Raw genomic sequence first — 13,610 nt, forward strand, 5'->3', positions numbered from 1 at the left:
TACATATATCAAGAGGACATCCGTTCAGTATATCATTCATTTAGATCGTTTCGTAAATGAACTTGGTTATAACTTCTACATTAGATACTCAAAACAAGTACATAACTCTTAGGAATTAAATTGATATCAACTGGTTGGGATAACAATTGAATTCTCGAGCAGTAATGCATTGAAGTTGAATACTCATCCAATCTCTGGGGATTCAGATCTCCTGCGGGCACAAAGAAACAGTTGCAGGCTGTTGCTGTCCAGTCCGCGCTCTCTGGCTCGGTGCCAGGCTGTGCTGTGCGGTTTGCGACGGTGCGCTGCAGATGCTCACTGACCGGCTAGTTAGTGTTGGCTTTAACTAGCAAAGTTTGTGCACAGGAGAAAAGATGACTGTGGGTCCCAGCAAGTCAGGAAGAGGACCAGTTGCCTGTTTTTACCTGGAGGAACTTCAGCTCGTTGATTGGCTGAAGGTTCCATGGGCATCAGAGTCCCACGTGGGTTACTCGGCCCTACCAGTCCCTGATTGGTTGATCAAGGTGAGATATGAGTCACTTACTCCTGACACTTAGGAATGCAGTCCAGATGTCCATCTGGCACTCCCTAGACAGATAGGCGCCGATGGATGACCATTGATCATGATAGCCAGGCTTAGCTAAGTGCATCCCCCTTTGGGAGCTGTCCTAGGAAACCTTATCAAAGGAAACCTTAAATCACCCTGCATGAATAGTTTCTATGTGGCTGCACCACAGAGATGAACAGAGAGATGAGGCCTAATTTGGGAAAGCTCAGAAACACTTAATTCTTTCTTATTAATAAGCCTCGCCGCTACACTAGGATTGTATAATCCACCAGTATGGCCACATTACAATTTCTGCTCCATATTTAATTTAATGAAGAGACACCATTTGTATTCTGGGATTCAATAAATTCTTCATTGACAAGCTGAAAGAAGTGAACATTTTAAGTGAGCAGAGAAGACAGATGCAAGTATTCAGTATTCTCAAAGGTGTTAACAGAAGTAAATTCAGTGGACCATTTCAAAATGAACAGTGGAACAAAAAGTGGAAACTACATGAAAGTGCATTTAAAAGTGCAATTGGGGCCTCTTCTTTACTCAAGGTTTTCTTGCAGGATGGGACTTTGTCTTTATTCAGGAAATGGCTGAATGAGAATGTGGATTAATTAAGTATTAACAGCCAAACAGGTTAAATTGGGAAAAAAAATGGTTTCTTCTCATTTGTAACCAGTTTTTATTTTGTAATGATTTCTATTTTAAATGTGATGTTGAGATTTTCTTTTCATATAGATGTATAAGAAGCCTTTTAAAAATGCTATGCTTATGTTTTACTGTTTCAGTTTGAGGCTTGTGGAAATAAGTATGCAGTCTGTTCCAGCCATTTCACTCTTTGAATTAAACACTTATTTAAAAAGAGCTAAAGCAGCCTAAGGGATTGGCCAGAGGCATGAATGACAAAGAATATTTGCCATAACATTTCATTTAAACTAGTAGCCTCCAAACAGTGCACATTTGTCAAGAAAGTCCATTTTTCTGAAATACTTTCTTTAACCATTAAAATCTTCTTGAAATTACTTTAGACAAGGTTTATTACAAGCATGCTAGTCATATGTATATAACATCATAATTGTTTTTTTTATCATACATTTATTTTCTGATTATCTAAATGAACTTATTTGTCATTCCCAATTGTTGTTGTTTTTTTCCTTTTCAGGAAGGTAAACTTTACCATTATTGGAGGTATCATGGCTAATCTATAAATATGAATTGAAGATTTGTTAAGACAATGTGATTTTGAGAAAAATCTGGTCAAAAGTATGGTTCTGAAAATGCAAAAATATAAAGGTCATTTAGAAAATTGAATGTTTACGATTTTGATGCAATGTTGAACAATTTAGGGAGCCATCTTGTTAGTGGATTTATCACATATCTCTGTAAACAAATTAGAGAAGATGTTGCTATTTATACTGATTCAAAACTATGTTTATTTTGTTTTTCAGGAGAATATGTGATCATGACAATATTTTTTGATCTGAGTCGTCGGATGGGCTACTTTACCATTCAGACATACATTCCTTGCATACTGATTGTTGTGCTTTCATGGGTGTCATTCTGGATTAATAAAGATGCAGTGCCAGCCAGGACATCATTAGGTATGGTCTATTTTTAGATACATATTTGCAGTGAAGTAGGCATAATACATTAAAATACTTTGAAATAAACTTAAACCATACTCATTATGTCACTACTGCGCTGCTTCATCAGTGATATTGTTGCATTGATAAATTATACTTTAAGGCTTCAGACTTTGTATTTAATCGTGGTATTTAATAGGTTTATGGAAGGGGCATTATTTTAGTAATGCTGACTTTTTTCACTAAATTTAATTAATACTCCAAGCCTGATTTTCTATTACCAGATAACACTGAAAATACAGTAACCCCCTCATCCTCATTCCTCATTTACAGGTATTACTACAGTGTTGACCATGACTACTCTTAGCACAATTTCCAGGAAGTCTTTGCCAAAGGTATCATATGTGACAGCCATGGATCTCTTTGTATCTGTGTGCTTCATCTTTACCTTTGCTGCACTGATGGAGTATGGAACCTTGCATTATTTCACTAGCAACAGGAAAGCAAAGAAAACAAAAGCAAATAATGCACCAGTAAGTTTTTTACTTAATTTATTCTAATAATTAGTAATTATAAAATGGTTACAAGTTTAGATGAAAAGGCCATTCAGATACCATTGCAAATAGTGTATTGCCTAAATTGTATTATGTAAGCCTGCAGCTTATTACAATTATTTATGTTTGTAATTTAAAACTGTCTTGAAAATGATAAGGTGGACAAACTCATTTTTAAATGTAGAAAATCATATGCATTGAGAAAATCATTTAAGAAAGGAAGAATCAGTATACACTGTTGAAAAATGAAAACATTTTTTCTCAAAAGAAATACAACAGTACAGTTGTACATGATACAGTACATATCATGTCAAAATGCAGATGATACAGACAGATGTCAAAAAAGATGGAATTTAATTTAAATAAGGCTCCTACTTTTCATAACGTACAGAGAGCTGATACTGTAGGTTCACAGGCAGAGCTTCCCGAAGAAGAAAATTGTTCTCTTTTGACTGGAGAAATGGCTGTTATAGGTGGTTAACCAATTAAGCAATATAGATGTATCAGGTCATAACTAAATGTACACTTAAGATATCTATGCAGTGACTTGCAAAAGTACTCAGACCCTACCTATAGTCTCCCATTTTGTGAAATTACAAAATGATGTAAGGTATACACAAGTTTTAAACTTAATAGTTTATTCAAAACCTGAATCTGATATTCACAGATCACAACTTAACAGCATGTCAACATGTCACCCTAAAAAGTTTCATGATTTATTGACCTGTTACTGAGTCTTATGGACAGATCCCTTCTGGGCTCCTAGATGTTCCAGTGGTCCCCTTTCAGAGGAGTCTGCACTGTCCACTGTTCAGTTGTTCTTCTCATAGAGATTTTCAGTAGTAAAGTCACTATAATTGTTCTCCCACTCTTCAGATTAACTTTTTCTTCATCAGTCAATCTTAGACCAGAATGGGAACATGTTTTCTCAGTTACAAAAAGTACTAACTTATCACTGTTATACAAAGAAACTGGGGCTACACCCAGTTTTCCAACTTTCATTTAATCAGCACTAATCACTTTCCATAATTAGACACTGGAAATTTCTAAACAAATACCAGAATATTTTACCCAAATAACTCAGAGCAGCAAAATTATGAGTCTTTCACAAATCAAATTTTGATCATCATAATCGTTCTACAAAGGAGACCATACATTTAATAACCAAATAATCCATCCATTTTGTCTAGACTCTAACTCATGCATTTTTTTATTTTACAAATCCTAACAAACATCATAAACAGTTACAAATTATAAAATATTTCTTAAATACCATAACAATTGATACAATTAAAAGTTTAAACATCAGTTTTAAAACAGTTTAAATCACTAATTAAAAAAATAAAACTTAAATATATAGACCATCCACCTACTGTAAAACAAAAACATCATGAACCTTACTGGCAACAGGTGTCCTACTTACTGGCCAGCAAACCAGCGTTCATCTTCTTCAGATTGAAGACCAACCTATTCTTCTATATACAGAAACAGAACAAAACTAAATACAAAATTTAAAAAAATAGATTCTCACTATAACAGACCACTTCTTTTCTCCTACCAACCAACTCAAATAAATTATTATTCAAGACATTACAACTCTCCACAAAGGCTGTAGGCAAAAAAACAGACTGCACCTTTCCCTATGGCTTATATACACCAGCTCACTAATCCACTGAGACAATTGCACACAGAACCTGTCCAAATGTAGTCAAATCTAATATGGATACAACTAAGTTATTCACTTGCATGAAAAATTGTTTACATTCACAAAATAAAGTCATTACAGACAATATGTTTTATTGTCATTTTGCTGCAGACATTTTAACAGAAAAATACACAACTGTCAGCAAACATATTGTTAAACATATATATAGGAAAACAGAAATATAATATAAGTTTATTACATGCTGAAAAGAGAAAAATAAATCATAACAAATAAACCTGTTACTTGTTCCTTTGCAGCTACCCACCTAAGATATATAATATGACTGGTTTATTCCATGCTGAAAAAAGAAGAAAAGAAACAGTGTTTCGGTTATGTTTCTTTTCTTCTCTTTTCAGCATGGAATAAACCTTTACTTGTTCCTTTGAAGCCTATGCATGCTGATACAGCTACCCACTTGAACATTGTTATATGTCTTTTGCTTTATACTTACCTGTATTGAACTAATCAGTTCAATTAAAGAGGGCATTGAATGGCATTACAAATCTATAAACTGAGTATAAAACATACTTCAAAGTTCTTGACCTGTGTGTGTTAATCAGTGATCACAGCTGTATTATGAAGTGCACCTGTTATTGTCTGAATTATGAGTGCATCTGGAGTCAGATATAGATAGAAATCTGAAGTTATAACTCAAGAAAACAAGCTACTAGAAAATCTTCGTAAGGTAGGAGTTAAGTGGGCATGTAAAAGCAACGTAAATGAAACACAGCTTAATGAACATTATTGTTGATAGAACATATTTCATTTTGAAGGTGTAAGTTATAAATGAAGTTTATTTGGGGATGAGAAACCACCACATGGAAAATGGTGAGCAGAAAGCTTCAAAATAATCATGTAGAAACATACATTTTTTGTCTAAATGTAGTTCTAAGACTCAATCATATCACTACAAAATTGCTTTAACTAGGATTATAAAAATGATCATATCATTAATGTAAATGTGGCTTATTTGAAGGCAGATTTGTGTAATGTTCAATCACAATGCACCAAAACTAATTAAAGATCAATTAAAGCTTTCGTTTGTACTACTAGCAATCCAATAGCATGTTTTAAGGACCTTTATGAAGAAATTTAAAAAAAAATCTTTTTCCAATAGAAATCTACTGTAGTAAACATTCGACCAGGAACTTCCCTAATTCAAATGAACAACATTGCCTCCTACCAAGAAGAGGATGATTATGCATACGAGTGTCTCGATGGGAAAGACTGTGCAAGTTTCTTCTGTTGTTTTGAAGACTGTCGTACAGGAGCTTGGAGAGAAGGACGAATGCATGTTCGGGTTTCAAAAATTGACTCCTATTCCCGAATATTCTTTCCTACAGCATTTGGTTTGTTTAATCTTGTTTATTGGGTTGGGTATTTGTACTTATAAATTTAGGAGGTATGATGCAAAAGATTACAATATCATTAGAAAATCAAAACCATAAAGATACACCTTCACATATTCATGAAATTGTAGGCATTTTATCTAGCATTTGACACAGATTATTATATTTAGTATTACAGAGAACAAAAACTACAATTCATTCATTTGTAAAACCGTTTCTTCACATATTAATTATTTAATCTGTTTGTTTTTTTTTACATTTCCTAAAATAAATATGGCCACCCAAAATGAAGTATGGAGATTCAGCCAAATCTCTGGAATTTTTTGGGAATTTGTCTCTGGAGTTTTTTAACCATACTAAATTACTCCTCATATTCCCATTAAATGCAGCTTAGGCAACATTGCTGCCAAAGGAACATTTTTACTACAGAAACTTTGGAAAAGAGCAAAGGTCCGCTGTGCAATTCTAAAGCAAGAATGCACAAAGCCATTTTAATAGATATTGATGTGCTTTGCTAGTAATGCAAAAATAGATCAGTAACCTGCTGACATATATAGAACTTTAAGGTGTAAATGTGAAAAGAATTTGCCTTAAATGAAGCTACATGGTGAATGAAGCTAATTCACAGTGAGCCTAGTTACAACCCTAAGCATATCTATTGTCTGAGTTATTTAATATTATATGATTTTGACTTCTTGGCACCTTTCATATAATAATAAGAATAATGCAATGTATAGTGAGAAACATGCAAGATCAGTACTAGGAATATCATGAAGGCAAGATAATTTTACAGTGTATTAAAAATAACTCATTCAATTTTCTAACAGCATTGTGCTTCTCTGTGTATCTGGTTGATCAGCTCGTAGTAGAATTAAAATATATCATTAGGCATTATAGAATCTTTTCTGAAATTTCATTTTATACATATCTCGATTGACATAATACGTCATGATAAAGAAGAGTACAAGAGCTACCTATTACTTAGTATTACTTATGTGTTATTTGCATGACAACCATAAGCTCTGCTATGTATTTTGATTATATTTTAAAACTGGAGCAATATAAAGTATGGATCTCTAGGCACTGCGTTCACATTGAACAGAAAGAAAGTTCATTTGATACTTTGTAAGTATGAAACACATAATCCAAATCCTTTTGTAAGCAAGATATAGATAGTAAAATACTATATACATAAAGTAAACAAATAAAGAATTACAAGCAAAAGATGTATATTAAACTGTATATATCAAAACCCAGGCAGCTGATTGAGGCATATTGTAAAAATAACGGAAAAGCAGCTATGCATGTGACGATGCATGTCATTCACTTATGAGATAGGAGGAGGGATTTTATTGTCATGAATTCACTGATATGTTCTAAGAGTCTAATTAAATTGTCAGCTGGTTCATTAAAAAGCTATTAAGAGACATATGGTTAGTAATGTTGAAACTAGATTGATTCCTGCATTTTGTTTAGAGAGAGAAAACTATGTTAGGTAACTTTTGACAAGGACAGTACTTATGCTTTTATGCATAATCCATTAAGAGACATTGGAAATAAACATATTAGGTATAAAGGAAGGCAAAGGCTTTGAAAATAAGTCTTTATATCTCATAGTTTACCTTAAGGTCAAGACCTGATGATTTAGCACAAATTAAGTTTTAAGGTGTTTAAATCACATAGAAGCTCACATTTACTATTATGAAATCTTTGTTCAGTCTCTGCAAGGTATGTGTTATAGTAGCCGGTTCTGACTCCCATGAAATGCATAGTTAAAGACCCTATGCGAGATGGTATAATCCGGAAGTGACTGGAGTAGGACATCAGGGAAGACTCAGCAGGATCAGGTCAGGTAGAAACACAGGGGGCAGTGACGGCAGTGATCTGGTGCATGGGGGGAGCTTGGTGAACGAGTCCAAAAGGAAGTCCAATAGGGGAAATCAGGGCGTAGTCCAAGGTCAAGGTGCCGGGAGATCCATCCATGACGAACACAGGGAACAGGGAACTAGGAATATGGATAGTTAAAACCTTGACGGGACAAGGCACTCCGAGCCCCGGACTCAGTAGGTCACCGTGATGAATCCTATGCCCTCGGGCCACTCCTGTGTAATTTGTTAGAAGTTCAGGAAGGGATGGGAGAAGCACATTCTAGAGGATTATAAATATTCTTACATTTTTAGAATATAATTATTTATCTTAAATTGTTTTATTCATTTAAAACACATTTAAATCATTTAGAGAATGAGTAAAAATTAAAACATTTAGAAAAGTGGAAAATCAATGTGCAATGGTTAGTGCACAAAAATCCAATAAATATATACGCCTAATAAAAAAGTTAGAATCTGTTAAAATAGAAATCTATTGTTTTCTGAGGACCTATACAGCTACAGTAATAACACAGTTGGTCTTATCATCAGTTGTAGACTACGATTGATGGCTACAACATTATTAGGTGAATATTACATATTAGGTGAATAACATTACTTGCAGGACATTTAAAGTTTCACATTGATACCAGGGTTAACATAATTAAAAGAACAATAACAGTAAAGCTATCATTAAAATGAGGTAATTCAGATTGAATGAATTTATATAACTAAAACTGTCTGGTCTGGTTCTGGAGAGTTGCAGTCCTACAGTTTTTTTATGTACCTTTACAAAGTGTTACTTTAACAGTTAAGTCATTATGATCCTAAAGGAATGATATTGTGTGAACTTGTCCTTAATTTATTATACAAACTCATGAATTTATTTATCATGTATTTTAACACTTTCATCATGTTATTACCTTTTCTAATAGTAATAGTAGTAGTAATGTACTTTGCTGTACTACAAAGCAGAAAACATGTTTCTTAAGAGAATGCAACTAAACTAATCAATGGTTTATTCTTGGCCTTGTTATAGTAAAGTACAGGGCATGTTAAAACCATAATAAAACATGTACAGTACATGATTTCCACACCTTCAATACTTGACAGTGTAGAATTTTCCCACAACTCAGTCTTTTTGCATAGCAGATATTGCCATTTTCTAGGGAGTGGTACTGTGTGTGCATGTCACGTTAATTTATTTAATAATATCTAATTAATTATTATATATTATATGATGCCTTAATAATTATTATTTACTAGTTTTATGATTGGTTGATGTGTTATACCCCTCCCCTACATAGAATACACTAAATCTCTAAAAATTATTAAGTACATTTGTAGATATTAAAGTTAAAAAAATACAATTTAGTTTTTCTTTTTTTATATTTGTTTCACATCTTAACTATAATTTTAAAAAGTGATATAATTAAAATCACATCTTTATTATATGTAGTGAATACACACAATATTTTTACTCACTCTGCTTTTCACTTTCCAAGCACAAGTGTTTATTTTATGAAAAAAAATGTTTACCTACACTGATTGCAACTAACCAACTAAACAAACTCTGGCATTCTGATAAAGATTACATTTGGGTAATGGTGTGGGGGTGTACTTTAAAAAAATGTTTATATTTTGCATGCCACCACATATTGGCAATTAACTGATGTCCCTTTGGACTTTTTTTAATGTATCTCTTTTTGATTTCAGAAGCAGTCTCAGTCTTTTGTTATTGACAGTTACAGTAATCCATAACAAAACAAAAGGACTGTTTATAAATACTTTTACATCACATTTTTCATCAAGTTAAGATACTGTAAATCACCTTAAACCAAAGAGAAGGTATACAAAATATCATACCATTATCTGGCATTTGCATAAACACAAGGTTTATTTGAGAAATGTAAGACATTTACTGCCTTAAACAACTGTACCACTCTTTCATTCAATTTTGCTATATCGCTCTTTTCATATACTGTCAGTATAAGAAAATGTGCCAAAAAGCCAAAATATGTTTTCATTATCACTGGAACATTAAAACGCTTGTCCATATTTTAGATCAGATTAAATTATTAAGCATATTTAAAGTAATTGGTTTTACTTGGAAACCTCAGGCTTTGATTATTCTATTGAATCTCTGATAGGAAGTCCAGACTTTGTTAAAAGTGTAAGTAGTGAATTTATATTTCTATTTATAGGTATTTATACACAGTATATAGGGGAGGACTAATTTCTTCAAACATTTATGTACAAAAAACTTTAACAGTACAACAATTAAAATGTTTAATTAAAGAATTGAATTTAATTTAGAATTACTCCTAATTAGGAGTAGCCTAATTAGAATTTTTGTAAATTAATCTCAATTCATTTGTTTGAAATTCCAACGTATTTAATTTTTTCCCCAAAAAAACATAATTCTGCCTATTTTTATCTTTTATGTAAAAACCTAACTTGCCATACAGCTATATAAATCTCTGTTTTAAATACATTGTATTACTGCTGCTAAAAAGGATTGAGAGAAGGGAGTGTTTGATCAAAGTTCGATGCACCTTCTTCCATTATATTGGCCATGGCTGTGCAATAGATAACATCTGATTAAATACAGTTTTGCAACTGTGGTCATCAATGTAGCCATACCAGCTGCCTTTTATGCCTTTTATCCAAAGTAATGTGAACATAAAACCTATGATTGCCTTGAAATGTACCATTTATAAGACTAGCCGAAGGCTGCTTCAGTATATGCAGTTTGAAATTATGTACCACTAAATTGAAAAGAAAAACACTTGTTAGTGGTTTCAGAGAATCTGCTAATGAAATATTTAAAATGCTTTGATGTAAATACAATATTAGGTGCACATTTATGCATAAAGCCAGTTTCAGACAGAGCTTTGATTAAGTTATATAAATGTATTAATTCTGTATCCACATTCACTTTTAATAAATTCTTACTAAAGCATACTGTGAATTTTAAAATTACAATTAAACTCAATCCACAGGCTTGATGATTTATTTAATTCTACTTTCACATATTTAGCAAACCTGTCAGAATGTGAAATGTGGCAAACAGAAGAGTTGCTTATTTTATCATGTCTAAACACCAAATACTAAAGAAATCTTTAATTCCTGTATGTACCAGCTGTGTTTTTTGTGGGTAAACTATACCAGCTTAGTTAAATTTAGAATAAAATACCAGTATGTCACATTTTCTGTGCGATTTACAAACATTTTGAATACTAATGTTTATGAGAAATAGTATGTAAAGTCTGAATTGTGTGCATTCATTTGATTCATTTGTAAATTAATGTAAATGACCATTTGTGCTGGAAACCATGCTTTTTGGTGATTTGTTGTTTGACACAATGATGTCTATTACCTGAATATTTAAAAAACATTTGTTCTAATGCATGTCTTTTAATGTTAATTACAGTATATTAGATGAAAATTATTTACTTTTTAAAATGAATTTGCAATAACTGATATTCAATGAATATATAATCTTTGACCTGAAAGGAAGGACTTTGATGATTGACATACTGTATTTACCTTTATATTAAGAAGGTAACCTATTTGGCAGTCCTGAATATTCATGTCATAGTACTGTCTGTGAATATTTCTGTGTTTAACTGTCTTTCTCCTCAAAAATGTTTACAGTATATCTGTGTGGTTATGTGCTATGTAACTGAATACACTGTGAACAAATAAAACAGTGCCTGCAAAGTGAATAAACAGATTATTTTGTCAAGTCTTAAAATAAAAAGCTCCTATTCTTTAGCAATTTAGTGTTTCTAAAAGAAGAGATTACATTGTGGAGTGACAATGTTGTTGAGAATATATTTAAATATTAACATATTTTCATTATTTGTATTTTTTCATAATACGTTTCATTTTAATAGTGTAGGCAAATGAGAGCATTTAGGAATTATTTACTATCACCACATCCACCTGTGCATATCTACCCAGCCTACCTGTGCCTCTCTGTCAGAGCAGGACAGGAGTAATCTCTCTCTTCAAGAGCGCCAAGCAGCCATACACATAGGCTGATACAGTGCCACGTCTAGCCAGAGAACAATAGAAGCTTGGACTTCGCCTAGATGCAACTTCAGGGTTCAAGTTCAGATCTAGGCAGACTCACTCTGCTTTTAACCCGAACTCTACATACAGTAGCCTACCACCTTGCTCTCAAACTCAAGCCGGTAACAGTCTCAGGAACACCTAGTTATTTTTTATTTAAGTTGTCTCTTAGACAGGTGATTGATTAGTATTGTGATTAATAATGAATAATAATTAAAACAGCATAGTACCATATTTACCGCTGCTGCTTTTTGCTTCTTGATGCCTGGTTGATATTATTTGGACCATTGCAGTCACTGATCTTATTCTATTGATTTTACAGAAAACTGTATATTCTCTCATAAACTGAAATCAGGTCTCAGTGGGGAGATAAAATGAATCCATGTTTCCCAGTATTTCTTAAACCTCCCTGCCTGTCACCTGAGGGAAAAAAGTTATTTTTTCCATTATGAAGATTTCAGTCACAATATTAAACCATTGTTCATGTGTTGGGGATTCTTTTATAAGCCATTTTCTTGTGATTGCTTTTTTACTAGCTGCTAGAAGAATCCCCAATATGCATCTACCCTTTACTTCAATATTATCAAAATTACCCAAATACATAACAGAAAATTCAAATGGTATGTTCACATTTACTATATTGTTAAGGGTTGTATGTATAGATGTCCATTATTGTTGTATTTTTGGGCATGAGCAGAATATGTGTGTGTGAGCCACAACTTGCTCTCCACAAAACCTCCAAACACTGTGAACTGCTGCCTTTTTGTTTGGCTTGAATTTTGGGGCCGATAAAAAAAAAACAGGTCAGATTTTTCCAACAGAAGTCTCTCCAAGTCTGTGAACTTGTAGAGCCTTGTTGAAATCTACATATGAAATTCCACTGATCTACAGAAAAGTAATTTATTTATTATTTTAATATATTCTGTTGAGTCTTTTTCATATATTCGATACTATTGTACAGCTTTGATATTATTTTTCTGAAGTTACCCTGTTGATAAGCAACTATAAAATTATCAAGCAGTTTATTGCCTTCCTTTATATGTAGTTGCTTTCTTTTTTTTTTCTTTTTTATTTATGCTTAACAAAAGAACAAAAATTACAATACAAACGAGTACATATAACAATTCAAAACAAAAATATTGTCAGGGGTACATACTACTATATAAAATTCAAGTTATGAAAAAAGATTAAACAAATTAAATAAAAATAATGTCCGCACCGCTTTCATATTTTTGCACTTCGAAATAGTCTGCAAATACCCCTTTACTTCCATTTTAAAATACTCAAACAGAGGGTACCTCCCAGACCACTTCATTTTATGTATGTGATAACGTGCCAGTATAATAATTAAATTTATTACAAACAATTTTTTTTTATTGTTTTCACTGGGGCTGAAACTTAACATAATATCTTTTTCAACAAAACAAATATTAATATTGGTCTCTTTTTTAATATAATTCTGCAACTTAGTCCAGAACATTTTTACCCTGGGACATAACCAAAACAAATGCTGAATAGTTTCAGGGCTATTGTCACAAAAAACACATTTGTCATCTATATTAATTTTAAATCGTTGGGTATTGTAGTCGCAAGTAAATTATCATTTTTTAACAGGGATCTCAAAAATAGGTTATTACATCCAGAACTCACAATATCCTTTCCTTGTAGTCTAATATGAGCTGTAAATTCTTCCAATGTTTCTAAAGGACTACTATTACAACACCTTAAAAGAGTTAATATTTCCCCAGAAATCACATTACAGTAAAATACTGATCCAAAGTTATAGAAATATTGTATCTATTAACAAACTCGGTGTAACTATATATTTCACCATCTGTCTTGATTAATTGTTTAATCCAAATTATACCATTCTTGACCCAGTTTAAAATAAAAGGTTTTATTTCTAATTTTTATATATTTG

The 13,610-nt window shown here is 32.4% G+C and overlaps 1 protein-coding gene across 2 annotated transcripts in view; it reads left to right on the top strand.

Annotated features, from left to right (window-relative positions):
- Nucleotides 1-11,344, top strand: part of gabrg1 (gamma-aminobutyric acid type A receptor subunit gamma1) — a 113,261-nt gene extending 101,917 nt beyond the window's left edge. For both annotated transcript variants that reach the window (XM_088627442.1, XM_088627435.1), the window contains exons 7-9: nt 2,005-2,157; nt 2,473-2,672; nt 5,516-11,344. In XM_088627442.1, coding sequence (XP_088483568.1) covers nt 2,005-2,157; nt 2,473-2,672; nt 5,516-5,791 — 629 coding nt within the window. In that variant the 3' untranslated portion in view covers nt 5,792-11,344. The remainder of the gene's footprint in view (nt 1-2,004; nt 2,158-2,472; nt 2,673-5,515) is intronic.
- Nucleotides 11,345-13,610: the final 2,266 nt, after the last annotated feature.

This window comes from Lepisosteus platostomus, chromosome 1, assembly GCF_059453375.1.
Source record: "Lepisosteus platostomus isolate fLepPlt1 chromosome 1, fLepPlt1.hap1, whole genome shotgun sequence".
NCBI classification, from domain to species: Eukaryota; Metazoa; Chordata; class Actinopteri; order Semionotiformes; family Lepisosteidae; genus Lepisosteus; species Lepisosteus platostomus.